At 39.6% G+C, this 20,843-nt stretch overlaps 1 protein-coding gene across 1 annotated transcript in view; it reads right to left on the bottom strand.

Moving 5' to 3' along the window:
- neurl1aa (neuralized E3 ubiquitin protein ligase 1Aa) overlaps positions 1-7,071 on the bottom strand; it is a 33,882-nt gene extending 26,811 nt beyond the window's left edge. Inside the window, exon 1 of the mRNA XM_088374719.1 lies at positions 6,741-7,071. Within this exon, the coding sequence (XP_088230845.1) occupies positions 6,741-6,774 (34 nt within the window). The 5' untranslated portion in view covers positions 6,775-7,071. The remainder of the gene's footprint in view (positions 1-6,740) is intronic.
- Positions 7,072-20,843: the final 13,772 nt, after the last annotated feature.

The raw sequence follows: 20,843 nt of genomic DNA, 5'->3' as shown, positions 1-20,843 counted from the left end.
ACTGTGTCAAATCACCTTAACAAGAGTGCATTGCGGGAGTTCCACAGGGCTCTATACTTGGACCGGTTCTTTTTACTTTGTACATCAATGATCTTCCAAATGCATGCAAAAACAACCGTAGGCAAATGTATGCTGATGATGCCGTGTTAATTACGCCAGCTAAAAAACATTCCAAAGGCTGGTCACCTCCTCACAGATGCATTGGCCCAAGTTCAAAGATGGCTTTCAGATTCCTGCCTCCTTCTGAATGCCAAAAAGACAGTGTGCATGATATTTTCCAAACAACTAATCAAATACTCAAGCTCACGTCTTTCTTGAAAACATGTACAAGAATTCAAGGAGCTCGGTGTTACTCTTGATTCTACACTTTCATTTAAAAATCATATTAACATTTAAAAAACAATTAACTTTAATCTACACATTTTTAACCAAATCAGGCCTGCTATGACCATAGAGTCTTGAGATGTTTTTGAATGTAATGGTGTTGTCACATATAGAATACTGCTTTGCCAACTGGTCACTCACTAGAAATAAAGTATAGACTTATCATATAAAAGGGTCTTAAAATATTTGCTAGAAAACCAGTTTTATAGCATCAATGTCATATTCTGCAAATATACAATCTTTTAAATCAATGTCATATTCTGCAAATATACAATCTTTTAAACACATTCCAAGTATTTTAAATTTGCCGTGCAGTGTATACAAAATACTTCAGGGATTACCACTTCCACCTTTAAACTCAAGTCTACAGTTGGCACAGCTACTCATTCAGTGGTCAAAGGAGATCGTGTGGTACCCTACAGGCGCACTGTTTTCAGTCAGTCTTTTCAGAGGCAGTCATATTGGAAAAGCATACCACTCTCCATAAAAGAATGTCCAACTTACTCCTTGAAAAAGCAGCTAAAGATCCGGCTTGAATTCAGAATAAAACAACACGGTTGGATGAAGAGGCCAGGCGAGTAGGTCTTAAGATCAACACACAAAAAACAAAAACAATGAGGATTGACGCAAGTAACCAAGGAATAATCCAGATCAATGGAAAAGACATTGAAGAGGTAGAGCAGTTCACATACTTGGGAGTTACAGATTGTAAAGAGGGAGGCGGAATGAAGGACCTAAAGAACCAACTATCAAAACCAAGCGGTGCTTTCATCAGACTCAAGATCTGTTGCTCCAGCAGCATCACAAAGAGAACAAAACTAAGTCGTGTTCCATAAAAGATGCCTACGCAGAATACTCTGTATACATTGGCAAGATTACGTCACAACTGAAAACCTGCTAGAAAGAGTTGAGATGAAGCCACTGAGTGAAGAAGTGAAGCTACTAGATGGAAAATGATTGGACACGTACTACGGCAGATCACGACGACTGCAATATAGCAATGACCTGGGTACCAAAAGGGAAAAGAAGAAAAAGAAGACCAAAGACCACCTGGAGACGTACTGTGGAGAAAAAAAGAAAAGAGGCAGGATGGACATCAGGGGCTGTTGTGAGGACTGCAGCAGCTCCCTGGGAGAAGTGGAAGTGCTCTGTGAAAGCCTTATGTGCCACAAGGCACAAAGTGGATGGGTATCTAACCAGCATTGCACTCCCGAGATATGGTCTGAATGTTTATATTGTCCTCTGTGTCTCATTACCTCTACCTGCCCATGTTTTGTATTACTGTTATTGTTTCATCTGTGGATGAACTATTGGCTAGCTTTTACTAACTGCTTATTTTTACCAATCATTTGTAAACTCTTTTACAGTAATGTTATATTTCAATGTTGTTGGCACCTCAACATTGTGCCCATGCACTACAGTTGAAAACTATAGCTACAGTGTCAGCTATATTATAGCTAATACTGGCCTATTTACAGAAATGTTCATTGAGGTGCACTGTCCCTGTTAAAATAAATCGATGGATGGATGGATGGATGGATGGATGGATGGATGGATGGATGGATGGATGGATGGATGGATGGATGGATGGATGGATGGATGGATGGATGGATGGATGGATGGGTAGGATGGATGGATGGATGGATGGATGGATGGATGGGTGGGTGGGTGGATGGATGGATGGATGGATGGATGGATGGATGGATGGATGGATGGATGGATGGATGGATGGATGGATGGATGGATGGATGGATGGATGGATGGATGGATGGATGGATGGATGGATGGATGGATGTTTTTATTTTTTTTTCTCGCAAGAATCGTGGCGTCATCAAACGTCATCATAGATAGATAGATAGATAGATAGATAGATAGATAGATAGATAGATAGATAGATAGATAGATAGATAGATAGATAGATAGATAGATAGATAGATAGATAGATCCCAGAGCATTTGCAAATTTGTTTCCAAATGAGATTTTAGACTCAGTAAATGCACATCCAACTCTGTGCAAAGGTGGTGTAACCCGATTTTGGTGTTTTGCTCAAGGCGCTGGCAGACGTGTGTGGTTGATGTCATCTGATTTCCTTTATAAATATGACAACAGTGTGGGACAATCCCGCTGAAGCATTGTAGAATCCAACAAATTATTATAAACTCAAAATGTTAAAAGCATCTGACCGTGAGTCACACATAGGGGCACAGTCAGGTGTGCCCATCTTATAGTATATGTAGATGACTACATCATCCGCAAGGGAGATCTTGAAGTTTATACTTTATTAACACTCTACACACCACTTTAATCTTTCAGAACCCGGCAAATCACACTTTAATCTCTCGGACCTGAGTGAGTCAATTGCTGCTTCCGCAATGTCAAACAATTGTGTGCTTCCACTGTTCTGATTTTAACGGGAATGAGGGGATGGTCGGGAGTCGGCTCTTTCCATCCCACAATGGCGCACAAAGGCGCAAATGCTGTGTTATGCTCAATTCTAGTCTAGCAAAATAAACCAAAAGAAAGAAAATCCACCCAAGCACACAGTTAGACTGCACTTTGCACTAGACTTATTCTCAGCACTAAAATAGGGCCCAAGATGTTACCACAGAGCCACCAAATGACAAAAAAACAATGTTTAATCTTCATTTGTATTGACATGTAAAGTTGTGCAACAAAAATACATGACATAAAATAATTGTAATCTTGATTAAAATAATTTTCAAAAATAATCCTGCTAGCATTTTGCTCATAACCATGCAACCATCAGTATAGCGCATGGATGGATGAAAACTACTGACTAGACAAATTTGTGCTCGTACAAGTACTGTATGTGCTTAGTTGCCCTACTTTGTAATCATCCTACTATAGAAAGATTTAAATAATTTGACACCATGATGATGTCCCAGGCAAAGGTGAGTCAGTGGAGTCTTAGTTGTCACCAAGTCATGCTATAATTTTCTTGCTGTTTCAGGATTCTCATCACTACTTGGATCATACAAAAGTAATCACCTAATAGTAAATGCTCTGTACCAAAACATGCAACACAATGATGACTCATTTGCAGTCGGGTTCATCAGACTGATGGAGGTTTAATGATAGTTTGTGGTGTGCATTGACTGAATGCAAGCAATTAGTGGCTGTGTGCGCTGCGATAAATGTCCCAAGTTTCAGAATGTGCGCTGCGATAAATGTGTCCTGAGTTTCAGAATGAAAGACAACTTTGCACAAATGTCTAACAAACAAAAGAGTAACATGCAAGTGTCTGTGCTAATTTTGAGTGTGCACCCATCTATATCTGTGTTTTGTGAGGTCATCCTCATTTACACATCGATAAAGTTGACATGCTGCCAAAAGCCAGAAGTCCCATTTGGATGACAGTGACACGAGCTCTCCACAGTGCCATCCGACCTTGAAACATATGTTTCTGTCACACTCCGGCAACTGTTGCATGCTGAATAAAGTTCTGTATTCTTCGCTCTAGCTCTTATACAGATGCAAGGAATTGGAGTAAAAGCATTCAGCAGTAACAATAACCTGAGGCACATAGCCAATGTCTTTTACTAGGGCTGTTAATCAAAATGTAATATGATCTTTAAAACAAAGTATAATAGAAAAAACAAACGATTAGTTTGACCAAGTTCGTATGCAGTGTTGTGAAAGCCCCCAGCCTGAATGCACCTGTTTTATTTGCAACAAGTGCATAACTGTTATTCAGTGTGCTCTAAGCTGTTTAATAACACTATAGGAGTTTACTGTTAAACTAGTCCCATAACAAAAACAATTACACAAGTTGTAATTTGATTACAAAACATTTTAAAAAGACCTCTGCCAATGCTAGCAGTGAATGGGATATCCTATTGACGTGCTAGAAGATAAATTATCACGTTCCAGGAAGGATGTTCCTTCAAATGACAAATATTCACACACAAACGCTGTCGTAACATAAGGATATTTTACCAATAGTCACATGTATTTATTCTTCTTAATCTGTGAAAAACGAGTTATTGAAGTTGAATAACTATTTATTCTGTGCTTTTTTTTATTCACTTTAATGTGCCACACGACCTGAGAGGCCAAGGTGAATGCAGCAGGAACAAGAGGTATATTTTTTGCAACAATTTTAAAATACTATTATTTTACTTTTTACTAATCTATTTTCTCTGCGATTGGCTGGCAACCAGTTCAGGGTGTCCCGATGACTGTTGGGATAGGCTCCAGCACGCCTGCGACCCCCGGGAGGACAAGCGGTACAGAGGATGGATGGATGGATGGATGGATGGATGGATGGATGGATGGATGGATGGATGGATGGATGGATGGATGGATGGATGGATGGATGGATGGATGGATGGATGGATGGATGGATGGATGGATGGATGGATGGATGGATGGATGGATGGATGGATGTTTTTATTTATTTTTTCTCGCAAGAATCGTGACGTCATCAAAAGTGGTAGGACCCCGATCGGATCTGAACACCCGAGTAGATGTGGTACCTACACTGGACTTGGGCACCCCAGATGTAGGACAATGTCATTACTGTCTGTGAGTACAGAGTCAAAAAGAAGCAGGCGTGGTGTAGAATGGGGAACAACAAAGTCGGTATACTTGGTGAGTGTGTTGACATGTTTACAGCTGTTGAACTATCAACCGAGATAGCATTTAGCACCCAAAGAAATAATGTCAGCAGCTTGACGAGCGATAGTCAAACTTGTTGAGGATGCCCTTTGTAGCACCAAATAAGATACGGGTCAAGACTGAACTATCTATTTTGGGTTCATATATTTATATTTTACTCTAAAGCAGTGAGTACATCACCAGTAATGAAGCTCACCGCAAATCATTGCTATGAAACATAAATCTAATAAATAATTGTTTCTCAATTGTTATAACATACAGAAAAATAAATATGTATAATGAGTTTTGAAATGTAAAGGAAATTTGTTTAATTACTGGTAACAAAAAAATGCCTTTCATGTGCCCCCCAGACAATTTTCACACCTTTACTGTATAGATGACTACAAATACCATGTAAACAACTTGGAAGGAACTTCATATTCTGCTCTGAAACAAACTGGGAAACAGTTTACACTATAATGAAGTAACTCAGTACTCAGATCCCAAGACAGAGGATTTCACTCAGGTGCTTGACCTTGATCCCGTAAGGAGCCAGCGAGAGCCTCCTTGGTCTTAGTCTGTCCTTTAACTAATTGGCTTAATGTTGGGGCTTTAATTAGAATGATCAGGTGGTGGAAATGTATACAAGCTGTAAGAGGTTTCATCTAGGTTCAATAAAATGGAGCTGTTTATTGTTGCAATTAGTTAGCATATTTACTATACAGTGTGTTGCCTTTATTGATAGGTTTAGGGTGAACTAATAAGGGGGAGGTGAAACAAAATACCAAATAAAGTAATACAAGAGATTACTGTATCTCTTGTATTACTTTATTTGATATTTTGTTTGTCAATACAGTAATTGACCCAGTATTTAGTAAAGCGCCTATCCTACTGAGGGGCAAAAAAAAAAAAAAAGATTCTACTATTGTTCAAATTACTGTAAAACAATTAACAAATAATTACTGCAAAATATCAACATTATAGTTGACTAGACAATTTGAAATTTTGGTACAGATTTAAACATGGCGGTTGACACATGAGTTTTCACTGGCAACAAAATAAGCATGTGGTGGGGCTAGATCTGACCCCCGCACCTTTAGTTTGTCACCTGTAAACACATACACATGTTCAAAAAGAAGGAAGAACAATATATCAGTTAATACCATTTTAATGTCTCTAATGATTATTACAAATTATAAATCTTGTTTTCGACGACAAACTTGCCGACAATGGCCAAGTGGCTACGGGAAGTGATCGCCTTTGAAATAAAAAAAAGAAGACGCTGAGCTACATAACATGATGTAAAAAAAAAAAAAAAAAAACTAGTTCTGCCTCTACGCCCACCGACTGTTTTGAAGCAGGGCCAGTTCAGTTTATAGTCACAATGTGGTAAGGATGGATGTTGGATGTTCCCGGATAACGTCATATACTGCACAACAATTCCTAATATTGACGTCTCAAAGCACTACCGTCCTTTGTTTATTAATGAGAGGGAAACCACAAGTCATTATAAGGAAAGGGGAAACACCACAACTTCCCCGTGGGCCTCACATGACAAACACTTCATACAGTTGAAATCATCTTAAATGTAGCCATTAATAGTAGACGTAAATCTATACTGAGGGATCCCATTTATAGCATTAGTGTCAGCGCGCTACCTGACAACACCCCTGTAATACCGCTTCAAATACAGTACTAACGCGCTATCATGAAACCGGAATTGAAGGGTGATTCCTTACCGTACAAAGCATTTCGCGTTATCTGACCACCCATTTCTGTATGCCTCAGAACCGCTTATCGCCGCCGTGAATTACGCTGATGCTTTCGTTGCAAGGCCGGGCGCTCGTGACATGCTTCCATCCAAAGGTAGCCTATCGCCTCCTCCCTCACTCGAGCAGAGACCCGCACCTCCTCCTTCTTCTTTTGAGCGTCGCTACACGTCCATGACGACAACTCCCCCTCATTCAACGAGACCTCTCCCCGCCACGAGTCGCATCTGTCACACGTATTTACATAAAAGGTGGAGACTCCCGCTTTTAACACTGTCACTGCCGCAACCGTGACGCTTCGCACGGCACGCGCACTGGGACGTTAAGTAATTATGATGTGACAAATGCTTCGTCCCAAGCGTTATTATTGCCTTTATTTCACCTCATGAAGTATATCTTCCTTATGTACAGGTCCACTATCATCAGGGGCGTCATCATAGAAGTGTGAGGAGTGACAAATTTGTAAACAACAATGGTCATCCTCTCACTTTCAGCTGTTGCTCCCCTAGCCAAATAATTCAGCGGCCTATGCAAGGCATCGCTGTTAGAAGAGAAAAAAAAATCTGAAAATTAAAAGCGCATGAAATAGAAAGGACGCGAAAATATTTTGGACCATTTATTTAATCATCAATTACATATTCAGTTTAATTATTTTTAATCCTATGATGTCAGCTTCTCAAACATGAATATAACTTCATTATTGTCATGACGGGTGGGATTGGTGACCCAAATGCAGAGAAGCAAAGAAGCGGTGCTATGGTTTGATAAAAAAAATATTTAATTTAAATGAAACCAACAAATAAGTCAAAGTCAAAGTCTGCTTTATTGTTAATGTCTTCACATGCCAAGACACAAAGAAATCGAAATTACGTTCCCACTATCCCGTGGTGACAGGACATAGTACACAATATACATACAAGTAAACAACACAAAAAAATAAAAACCAGAGGCCACAAACAATGAATAAATAAGAGTGACGAATAAATAATAAATAATCAAATAACATAATAATTAAGAGGAGCAAAAATGGAGCTAAGATAATAAGCTAAGCAAACTATGGCCCACGGGCCATATCCGGTCCGTGGGGCCATTTAATCAGGCCCAATAAACCTGTTATTTGTCATTTTCCCTGCTGTGACTGCGTTTCCCCAGTAGATGGCCTAGTTACTAGGCACTACTGGTCATAGGGAAAAACAAGGACTGAAAAAGTTTGAACAAAAGGTGCTCCAAAAGGGAGCGTTCTTAACCAAGTTCAAACAAAAAGGTTTCTTGAGGTAAGCAAGGCATGGCAAGGCAAGGCATGGCAAGGCAAGGCATGGCATGGCATGGCAAGGCAAGGCAAGGCAAGGCAAGGCAAGGCAAGGCAAGGCAAGGCATGGCAAGGCAAGGCAAGGCAAGGCAAGGCAAGGCAAGGCAAGGCAAGGCAAGGCAAGGCAAGGCAAGGCAAGGCAAGGCAAGGCAAGGCAAGGCAAGGCAAGGCAAGGCAAGGCATACATCACGTAGGACAGATAACCCAACAAAAACAGAACAGAAACGAGGGAACTAAATACAACAAAGTGTCAAGACAGCGAAACACCTCGACAAGACTATGCCTTGAACAATGAAAAATGATTAGCATTCGACCTGTTTTCAGATATCTTTTCGTTACTCGAGGGTCATTGTTCGTTTCTCAGTGCTCAGCTTTGAAAACGAAACCTAAAAGAAATGAGTGTTAGAAGTACATGTAAAAAAGGGTAAGGGTCACAGAAAGATGAGATTACTTTTTTTTATTTTTTTTATTTAGATAGGACAGTTCCAGTTTGATGAACACTCAAGACATAGACATATATAGAGTCACAAATTCCCAAGATATTGTGTTAGATGATCACACAATTTGCTGAGCTCTCTTTAGCCCAGCGTACCCAGTCCTGTTACTTTTCAGACACAGCTGGTACATCAACCTCCATGCTGAAGAAAAATAAGAATTAAGTTCTTTGAAGGGATTTTAATCAGTTAAATAAAAAATGGTCATCTCTGCAGTAATTAGTTTAAGTATGTTATTCTGTTTCTTGTTTTTCTCAGGGTCTCAGAAGGTAGTTGAGACACTTGACAATCCTTGATTACTTAGAGCAGGGATGTCAAACTCATTTTTTGTCACGGGCCACAGTGTACTCATAGTTTCCTTTGGCGGGCCATTATGACTGTCAACGCCTTAAATTATATACAGTATATACAGTATAAAAAATTTCCTCACATGTATTTCCCATTGATGTTATATTTTGTTACATTTGAGGCTTGGCAACAACCAAAACGTTTGGTTTGCAAAGAAATGCAACACAACAAACTGATGAAGAACTAGCATTGAAATCAGAGATTAGTAAAAACTGCAAATATTTAAAAAAGATGAATGGTAATAGAAGTAAGTAGCAATGCATGTAGTTTTTAAAAGTGAAAACAATTTGCAATTTTATTATTGACACATGAACATACATGGACATTTTTCAGTTAGAGTGCATGCAATAAACTCTGCTAAAGACAATCACTAACAAAGCTCCACTAGCTGGTCAGTTAAGTTCCTGAAATATTTTATCCACTTATCCACGTTTTTGTTTGTTTGTTTTTGTTTCTATGAAAGTATATTGACCACGAGAGAAGCACACATTAGACACCAACCGGACAATTTCCGGGAAAAACATCAGTGTCTGTTTACTGCGTGTTGTTTAGCGTTGCAGTAGCACTCAGGAAAAATAGGCCCTGAAGTAAAGTGTGCTTCCTGCTGTTGCCTGGCTTAATGTTGCTATACACAACCAGTCATTTGAACATCCTTCCTTTTTACAGTCCCTTTTGGTTCCTGTTTTAGAAACTACTTCTTGGCCTCAGCCGTTAAGAGTCCTGTTTGTTGGCCTGCAGCCCTTACTGCAATAGATTAAGACTCTTCCTCAGATACTATACATACAATTGTGTTACATAACTTAGCACAAAGTGCTTTGCAGCTCATGGTTCATTGCACTATAATGAGTGTTCCAGGACTTTCAAGCCTAGTTTGATTTTTATCACAAGGCAAGGGTCAAGAAAGACGACATTATGTTTTGATGCGAAATTTTGATAAAGACGCAGTTGCTGTCTTTTTTCCACACTTATTTAATCCATCCTATCTTTAATTCATTAGTGCTTTACATGCCATTACTCCCCACATTCAACTGTAGCAGTGGTTCTTAACCTGGGTTCGATCGAACCCTAGGGGTTCGGTGAGTCGGTCTCAGGGGTTCGACAGAGCCCCCACTGAGGAGGTCCGAACAAACCTGTTTTATCGTGTAGCTTCTGATTTGCCAGTATGTAATTTGTTGCGAGTTCATGCATTGTGTTGGTTTTGTTCTTTGAACAAGGTGATGTTCATGCACAGCTCATTTTGTGGATTAGTAGAAAACATCTATGTCTTGAATTTAAAAAAAATAATTTTTCACTAACGAGGGGTTCAGTGAAGGCGTATATGAAACTAGTGGGGTTCGGTACCTCCAACAAGGTTAAGAACCACTGAACTGTAGTGAGGTGTATTAGGCGGTGAGTAAGTATGTCAGGGTTTTCCAGATTATCTTTATCATATGATTATGTTGGAATGCAACCTGTGATAAATAACCTAGCTTGTCCCATCCTACACAAAGTCGTAAAACACCCCTTGCTATGTTTTGACTAGAGGTCAAGGGCTTTCTCTATTCAGTCCACTCTTACCCCCACCCTGTTTCTCTTAATAAAATGCTCTTGCAGGAGCCGAGAGTCAGACCTCCATTCGATCCTCGCTGTACGCACAGCGACGAATGGACTCTCCACCTACAGCTGTCTAAAAGGACTTGTCTCCCGTGTGGTTCTTGCAAAATAAGTTAGAGTGAGCACCACTCTAACAAAACTACATTTAAAAATGTCGAATACTAGCCTCTTTAAAGCACTTGAGTTACATTTTCAACTCAAATTTGTTGCGTTTATCAAACAATTTAGGCTGACAATAATTTTTCAAATGTAAAATATACCTCCTTGAAGATAAATAAAAAATCTGCCATATAACAGATTTGGTTGTACTGTGTGTAGGCAGAATTCTTACATGATCACACGTGCTCACAAAAACAAAGATGAACAGAAAGAGCATGGAGGTGACTCAAGAGTTGATGGCTTTCCCCACACAAATGAAGATCTTAGATGGTAAATGTTAGACCTCACGCAGATCTGATCGGATTTCAAATTTGTTATTGGTTTTAAATGTTTAATATGTCAAAGATTGATCAAACTTATTGAAAAGAAAATGTTTGATTTGCATTTGCAAAAATGCATTTTTTTTGCTCTTTTGCATTACTTTTATACTTTAAGTAGTCTTAAAAACATGATTTTTGTTCTTAAACGGAAGGAGGTGGCTTTAAAATATCTTTTGAGGAGCATACCTCCCGCGGAGAAGGCCGAGAGAGTGGGTGGGCAGGCCAGCCATGAGTGAAGGCTTTAATCGCACACATTCATGCGTGATAGCACTTGGAGGTTAAAATACAAATAATATGGAAATAAAATAGAAAAAGTTAAAATAATTCCAAAGAACGCCTGGTGAGTCTTTTCAGAGGACGCCTCCAGAGCTCCCACGTTGAGGACTTGATGAGGACAGGGAACAATATTGTAAAGTTTGAGACATATCTGGTGTTCCCATTTTTTGTGTCTAGTCTTTTATTTGCCAAAATAAACCCCCTTCCTACTACTGTTTAATGCACCGTGCCATGTTGAATGGATGATGTCATGTCATTGACTTTTGAACCACCGCTTAAAGATCGCTTGCCTATGGAAGGATATCTTTTTTTTTTTTTTTCAATCTTCGTAGTAACCTAAATAAGTCGCCGTACGAGAAAAGAAAGAAAAGGAAAAGAAAGCTTGGCTGCCCTATTCAACATGAATTGTCCTAGGCATCCACTCGGCCAGGAAACAAAATCTATCAAATCTGAGATTTTCCACCGGGCATGCTACTTTCAAAATGGAGTATTTTCTTTAATTTATTTATTCATTACATATTCCTTGGAATTTGAACTCGGCATCTCGACTCAAATTTATTCATTACATATTACATTGATTAAATCGATCCTTATAATTTATAGAAGTGATTTGTGTCGATCTGTGGCCAGCATCGATGTAAACAAGTCCAGCTCTCATCGAGTGATACATCGATACATAGATTAAACAGACCGTGTGTGTATGTTTTCTAAATCCAATGGATACATTAGTGCATCTTCTGATTATGTCAGTGATTGGTTATCTTTTTTTGTTTTTTTAATTTGCTGATCAGTGATCGGCACCAAAATCCTGATCTTGTAAAGCGAACATTGAACATTTCTAGTATTTGTGATCCAGTAATATATGAGAATAAAACTAATTTCTTTTTCCCCACTTCTGAATATTTATAATGACAATAATAATCTCCTCAAAATTAGTATTGGTTTGCTCCCAGATCAATGCTATTAATCTTCACAGAACTCCATTGAGAAGCTTTAATCTATTCTGCCAAAGTAAAAACACAAGACTAACCCTAACCCAGGTTAAAACACCTGCCTCACACGTTGGACTCTGCTTGGGTTAAAAAAGGGGGCAAGGAGAAATAAGAAAGATCATCACAAGTAGGGGGTATTTGCACAGCAAGTATTGGAATAATGATGGTGTCCACCTTTCATGAGTTGAGCCTTATTGAAAATCCCCTTCTGCCTATTCTCAGACATGCACACAGCAGGCTTCCCAGATAACTACATATTCAGTTATTAGCAAAGGTGAAAGTTACTTTGAGGGCATAAGGCCCTTAGTGTAATTTGAAACTTTTTAGAATCTAGAGAAGGAAATGTGGAGAGCTCCTTATAGCAGTGTTTCCCAACCTTTTTTCAATTACGGCACACCTTTTCATTGGAAAAAATCCCGCGGCACACCGCCAACAAAAATCTGTTAAGCTCCTATATTAAAATCAGTTATATTACAACGAAACACGTACAGTCCTATTCCTATATATGTATGGAGAGTCGAATAATTTAATAGAAATAAATACTAAATATTCTTTAAATTGTATTCCTTTTTTTAAATAAAAGTGACAGTTTTTTTAAAAGGTTTTAGACGGTGTAAGAAATAAACTATTTAAAGTGATTGTGATTAAAATAAAAGAATCAACGTGATTTTGTTTACTGTTTTAGACTAGGTCTATAAATATTGCAACAATAAGAACAAAGTCACTTTTAAAGACGCTCTGCTGTTCTGACAGCAGCTGAGTGGCTATCACAGTCGAGGAATCTCGACTTGACTGCTTATTTTACGTATGTGAAAAATAACCAATCCAGGTTCTCCGGTTGAACTGCATGCTCTGATTTCCATTGGACCCCAAACGCAACACAACCGTCATAGTGTCTGTCACTGTTAGCAAAAGCACACAGCAACACACACATAAACTGAATATGTGCCGATGCAATACAATCAGATCGACACAATATGAAATCTCAAGATTCTCCACACATGCACGATTAGCAAGTGGCTGACCAGGCCTTGCGCGAACTGACCAGTGGTTTGGCGATTACAATGCGCTCCGTAATTAATATTCGACAATACCACGGCACAGCTGAACGTCTTTCACGGCACACCAGTGTGCCGCGGCACAGTGGTTGGGAAACACTGCCTTATAGTATATCTTTCACCATGCTTCAATATCTTTGACCCATTCAGCCTTGGGCTGGATGTTGGAAAGATATGCCTTATTGTCTGCGGGAACTGAAAATCAAATTTTCATATTTGGCTTACGGCTGCAATATGAGCTACAGGAGGAATGATTCCAGGGATTTAGGTTTGGGTGATAACTTGGGGGTCAAATTAAAGCAGTGGTTCCCAAACTTTTTCAGACTAGCGCCCCCTTGGCTCCCCAGTGAATGCCTACCCCCCCCCGTCGACTGACTCGTCCTACCGCACATGTTGTGTACAAATCGTCGTCCGTCCCCCCCTCGTCGACTGACTCGTCCTGCCGCCCCCCTACCGCCCCCTTCAACTTCTGACTTCGGACTGCCGCCCCCTACCGTCCCCTTCGTCCTCACCACCCCCCTACCGCCCCCTTCGTCCTCACCGCCCCCCCAGATCTTCCCACCGCCCCCAGGGGGGCGGTACCGCCCACTTTTGGAACCACTGAATTAAAGTCATCTAAGTGGATTGGTAATGATGTCGAAGTACAGTATAATTTTATCATTAACACTCAAAATTATTATTTGCAATATGTATACTTGTTTAATAGTTAAGATTGTCATGATCTCTCTTTGTTGATTTGGTTTTGATTAGAATTTAGCATCATTATATGTACTATGTTTCCATCTCCGGCCCTCCCTGTGCGGAGTTTGCATGTTCTCCCCGTGCCCGCGTGGATTTTCTCCAGGCACTCCGGTTTCCTCCTACATCCCAAAAACATGCTTGGTAGGCCGATTGAGCACTCCAAATTCTCCCTAGGTGTGAGTGCAAGTGCGAATAGATGCTTGTCTATGTATGCCCTGTGATTGGCTGGCAACCAGTTCAGTTCACCTGCCTACTGCCCGGTGACTGCTGGGATAGGCTCCAGCACGCCCGCGACCCCCGTGGGGACAAACGGTATAGAAAATGGATGGATGGATGTCGGTCTGGTTAAATTATTGGGATTAGGGTTGGGAATTGATTTTTTGCACGTCACTCTATTCTCGACCTTCTTAACGGAATGGAACCAAACCTTGGAGCGCTTCTGCTTCACAGGTACCATTATTGTTCACATCGCTATGCATGTTGCGTAGAGTGCATAACGTTGGTAGCGGCGTAAATCGTGCTGACTGGAATCACTAAGGTAATTGTTAGCAAAATAGCAAATGAGTCCAAGGAATTTTAAATTTTTGACTGGGGAAAAGCAGACCTAATTCCCAATGTAGGCGTTCAAATGCAGTTTTAGTTGATCGACGTAAATGTATTGGTTAGATGTTTATTGGCTGATAAATATTACATTAGTTTGCATGTTGAAAAGCATCTTGCTGTGATAAAAGGGGGCCTACACTTTGAGAAAGGTCCAGAATAAAAAAAATGTTGAACAGAAGCCAATCATGCTACCCTTGGTTGTTCTTTCCATTGGGGTTGTTATAAGGCAATGAGGCGGAGAAGCTTTAACAGACATTTAGCTTAGTGGTTTTTTTTCTCCTATTTACCTCTTTACAAGTGGTTTTAATTTCTCCCGGAGCACACCACTGCAACTTGTTATGCCTCAATTATGATCATGATAGGATGTTAATTTTTCAATTGGCTTGAATTATTCGAGGCAGATCCTGCATGGGGAGAGAGCCAACGACTTAAGACTTGTGAAACACTGTTGTATCTTTCTTAACAACCTCTGTCATATCTGACTAAAGAATACGTCAAGGCAGTTTGACACATTACTGGATCTTAATTGATTCAGATGGTGCTCATTATTTTTTTTAATCTAATGTAGCACATTACAAGATGAGGTCTTCTTCTAGGTTTCACTGAATTTAGATCAAATGAAGAGTTATTATAAGTGTTATCCCATGGAGTCGGCAGAATGAAAAACGTTCTCCTTCTTTTAAAGTAATATTCACTTTGATTAGACACAGGAGAGGGCATCAAAGATATTGTCATGGCTAATCTGCTTCTCTTCTTATGTGGGATCCTAACACAGATGAGCAGAGTGATTTAATGTTTTAGAATTTAGGCCTGGATACAAGCCATTTTACTTTGGATAAAAAAATATAGGTGAGAAAAGAAAGAACTTGAAGGTTGCTCTATACAAGTGTAATTACCAGATTACAATTTTGACTGTAAAAAATTATGTCAACATTCATAATAATAATAGTCATTCATTCATCTTCCGAACTGCTTATCCTCATGAGTCCAAGCAGAGTTTGGGCGGTAGGCGGGGCACACCCTGAACCAGTAGCCAGCCAATCGCAGTGAACATATCGAAAAACAATACTTTACACTCAGAATGAGGGGTTGTTTCAATTCTCCTGTCCCATTGAGATCCACTTCAATTCCAAGCGGTCCAGGAGCTCTTGAAGACGACTGCCACTACAACGCCATCTTGAACAAAAAACAAGTATACTATGTGGCCCATTTAATTAGGACGTGAAAAGAATTACAGGAGCAATACATGGATTATTTTCGGAGATGGTGGCTTCAGTAGTGCCTAATGAAGTCAGTGAAACCATTGTTGAGAATAAGTGCACTCTGATGATATGGGTGCCATGGATGTGATCAGACCTGATCTGTAAAGGAGTCACAGCAGTTATTTGGTGTCATGCGTCCACGCGACCAGTGCCCTGGAAAGCGCAGCTCTCCTCACCCTACTGTCCCGTCAGGCTGCATTAATGATGACTCAGCCCACTCTGTCAGTTTGGCCACGTTGCTACCCTGTCCTGTTGTCTGCCTTCCCCAAACTGACTCCCGTTGCCGACCAAGCCGGTTTACCTGTTGCTTGACCCATGTATGACTTCTACCTAGCCTGACCCTTTGTCCATAATTCAACCACGAGTTCTGTATGCCCTACCTGTGTCTGCGTTTGTCTCTGCTTCGGTCTCTGCCCAGGTCCAACCTTCTGCCCGTCCCTGGCCATGAGCCTGTTTCCTCTTTGCCAGCATCGCTGAAGCATCCGCTCCGCTTCAACACCTGTGATCCACTTCCCATTCCCCTTCTCTACAATAAATGAGAGTACTGTGATACATTTGGTTGTCCTGACATGTTACAATTTGGAATGTATTGCCATGGGAACTGTTGCTATGCGGTGGTCGATAGGGAAACCTGGCTAAATTCTGGCCTTTTTGTCTGACTCGTTTGTTCTGCGCTTTTCATGTGCAATTTTTAAGTAACCATGTGCGCAGTGTGTCCAGGGGAGCTATAGAAGGAGGAAAAAGGTAATTGTACACTGACATAATAAGCTGGCCATAACAGTGGAAATTATTTTTTTTTTCACGTAACATTCATTTTTGCAATTGTGATTATGACTATGATCTGCCCAATGATTTCAGTACCCCATGTCCTCAATGAGGTCACAGGTGAGGTCACGATAAGAAAAACTATTCATCATTAACATATGCCGTATTTGTCAAAATACCATAAACACACATCTTATGGCCATGCCCAATGTCAAGGGACTTGACGGCTTAAAAACTAAGCCAAACGTTTGGGCCATTTACTGTGATATGCGAGAATTAGGGGAACTGGCTATGTCGTGTCACTGCTAGTCTGAAAGAAATATGGAGGGAAAGGAGGAAATGGGACTGGGACAATGACTAATTGAGCTATTTACAAAGAAAAATGTGACCTGTCCGAGTCCACCAAATGTACGTTTCACCTGCGTCACAAATCATTAACAGATTTACTTTTCTAAACCATATTAACAATAAAAATTGCTAAATTTGGCACGGGGAGTAAATGTGATATTTCACAGGTACTTCACCTGCTGTCATAAGCGTTGTATCTAACTAGGCATGTGCGTGCATGATTTGATGTGAGGATAGTGAAGTACAGTAATCCCTTGTTTGTCATGGATAATTGGTTCCAAAAACCACCTGCGATAAGTGAAATCCGCGAAGTACGGTCACCAACAAGAAGTACTAGGCAGGCTAACAAGTTAGCGGAAAGATGCTAATTCACGATCATGCTAACACGCGAATATGGACTTCTAAAGGAATGTAAACCAACATTTGGAGCAATACTACATTATTCTAAAAGTTTGATACAGGATTCCTCAATTTAGAAGTTGTATTTTGACTTTTAATTGTTTTTTTAATTTGGAAAAAAAATCCTCGATGTAGTGAAGCCGCAAGAAACGAAACGCGAAGTAGCGAGGGATCACTGCAATAGTACTAGTTCTCTGACAATTACAGACCAGCTTGTGAGGGAAATGGCAGTTGAGGAAAAAACCTGCTTCCTTCCAAAAAATCCTGCTTTTTAATAATGTAGAGTGAGCTAGGATCAACTAAAAGTGGCAAGTGACAACATATAGTTTCAGGTTTATTATATTCTTTCCAGATGCTGCTTCAGACGTTGTTGTAATGACTGTATTGTCTATGAAGCCCATCAATGCCTTTTCTTTATTTACTTCACTGCTAGTCTGTCACGCAGTTGCGACAGCCACCAAAGAGAATTTGGATCACTTGTGGGATAAGGCAGGAGGAAGCGGGTACACAAATGCTCAGGTCAGCTTTGCGCTGACTAGCAAATAGGATGACACAACACGAGCGGATGGATGTAAAATTGGACCAAATCAATCACCAGTTCAGAAAATGGATCGATGGTTGGGAGTCCATTTGTGTTGCCGGCATAGATACCAATAAAGAAAGCCTTTACTGCTGTGTTTAACAGGAAGTCCTGTGATGGTCTCTTTGTTAATGCCCTCATTATAAAATGACACGTGGCTTGATTTGTAGGTGCATGTCTGATGTTTGTAACAACCCAATCTGCGTCAAAATAGCTAAATAATTCAATGAGTTAAAATGAATGAAGCCAAACACAAACAGTAGCTGTTATATTGTATCTATGGTCTCGGAAAATCCTCCCAATTAAGAGCACGCAAGCTAACCCATCCAGTGTTTACTCCGAGGACTATTTATCACTATTTTGCTACACTGTGCAATAACAGTCCTAGATTCTACCGTTGGCCACAATAAAATGTGTGATTTGATACTTAAGGAAAACCAAAAAACAAACAAAATAAACCCCATCTGCTAAAGACTTTTTCAAATCAATGAATATCTGGCTTTTTAAAATATTTTGAGCAACTACATTATACTACTATTTTGCTCATACATAAGCTAAACTGGACCATAAACCGCAGATGTTGGATGAACTGTCCTCTTTTCTATTACCTGCATTACCAAGAAATGCTCTTGCAATATCAAAGAAATTGTGAAAACTCCATAGATAAACCACACTGGAATATAAACTGCAGGGGTCAAAGCTTGGGCAAAAAATAGCAGTTTATAGTTTCGAAATTACAGTACTATTAAGGGCAATTTTTGTTTATTTTCTAAGAAATATGTATACCAGTTGTACAATGACAATCAAGACATTCTTCTTCTCATCCCCCCCTTTGGAAATGATGAATTCACTCGGAAGTCGTTTGGTGACGTTGCCATGAGGTTCATTTAATACGTGTCTATTACATATACGCACGCACGCACACACACGTACACACACACACACATAGACACACACACACGCGCACACGCACAATTATTATTATATGCACCTTTCATCATTTATCCTTCATTGAAGTCCATAAGTCGTTGTATAAGTCAGTGAACATCTTTTATTTCGTTTAAATGCCACTAATTACTGGATAAGTGATAGGGTCTGTGTAATTAAGTTGGATCCAGTTGTCAAGGAATAATCTGAAGGTAAGCGCTTAGTCGCCCACATAGGTGGAAAGAAACCCACCTTAGGCCCACCCTGGCATCTGATATTTATCGTGTGCCTGTGCTTCCATGTAATTGGCCTATGCACAGTACTGCATGCATGCAATGTGTGTACTGGATACTTGCACTGGGGAGATTCAGATGAGACACTCAGTTCATATCGCAGATGAAGGAATCATATTATTCTCTGATCTCACAAAGAACGGAGAGTTGGCAGCAGAAAAAAACTCCAGTGTGCTCATTACAGATTTACGTGCTGCTGCTTCTTCAGCCCTCAGCTAGACAGGAACTGACTGATATTTGACCTTTCCAGAAAAGTGAAGAGGCCTCTACTGTTATTCCTCATGGGAGAAAATCCCAACACACCTCGATCAAAAGGCTTCCTTTGGGTGACGGCAACACTGCTTGCAAAGTAAGAAGAATATGAGATGATTTTGATGCTTTTGGTTTGATGCTTTTTCAGTAATGCAATACGTCATTGCAGCTGTAAATCATGTATAGCCATAAAATAGACCTGTATTTATCAAATTATTCATTTTTTTTATTGGATTTTGACTGTCCTCTACAATTCTTTATATAATACAAGTCTTTCTTTTAGCATCATACTATCCTGCTACATCTGTCATTTGTTGCTTCTGTCTCCATTTTATCTCATTCACTTTGGATTAATAGTCTCCCGAGTCCCATTTCAACACAAGAAGAAGTACCTCCAATTGAAATAACACTATTTTCCCCCTATTGTTGCAAGGCTAAAATAAATCATTGGCCACATTCAGGGAAGGTTCCTTCCATGTACAGCCACAGGAGGGCACTCTCAGGACACAGTTCTTCACGTATTTGACATACTGGACTTCTGTAACAGCCTCTCTGTCTGATAGTTCTTAATCTACCACCAAGAGATTGACGTCTTGATTCCCTGTGTTTGCATGAAAATTGTGCTAAATTTAACATATCAAAAAGATGCATTCTTGATTAGAAGGTTAATGAGCAAAGAACAGTTAGTGCCTCATGTGCAGATTTGATTTGCTGCAATAAATACTGACATTTTGATTTTACTTGAATGAAAACTGACCTCATGCTACTACTTCCTGAAACATTTTTCTTTTCAGGAGAGTGGTGGGTGGTGTTTACACATACAATATCAGTGACAAGCGTTAAATTGTCATCATGACCAAGATCTCACATTGCCAATAAAATGGAATCTACGCTTTATCTGATACCTCGTCAATTATTTGACAAACTGCAACACTGAACGGAAAGACTTCGATATATTTTTGTCTGTATGTGCTCAAACTAAAACAACACCAAATAAGCCAGTCATTATGGTTTATCCTACTTTTTTAAATCTTTTGAAAAGCCAAACATCATTAAACTCACACAAAGGTCATTATAGGGTTAATATTAGATATCTAAAGCAGTAGGTTACGTGGAAAAGACCTTTTTAAAGGGGGGTGGAGGGGTGATAGCTGCCTGGGCTTGGCTATTTTTCATAGAACGAGTAAATTGATTAATATATATATAAATACATATTTATTAATATTATATATAAATATATAAAGCTAAATATATAAATGTATATAAATCTAAATATAATTTGATTGCTTTCATTACATCCTGTAAATTGGGATTCATAGTGAAGATTTTGTTTAAGTACTGGTGTATGAAAATT

Source organism: Syngnathus floridae, chromosome 4, assembly GCF_059516105.1.
Source record: "Syngnathus floridae isolate MCC-2025c chromosome 4, RoL_Sflo_1.0, whole genome shotgun sequence".
Taxonomy (NCBI): Eukaryota; Metazoa; Chordata; class Actinopteri; order Syngnathiformes; family Syngnathidae; genus Syngnathus; species Syngnathus floridae.
Note: the sequence above shows the minus strand (reverse complement) of the source record. Positions and strands in the feature narration are given on the sequence as shown.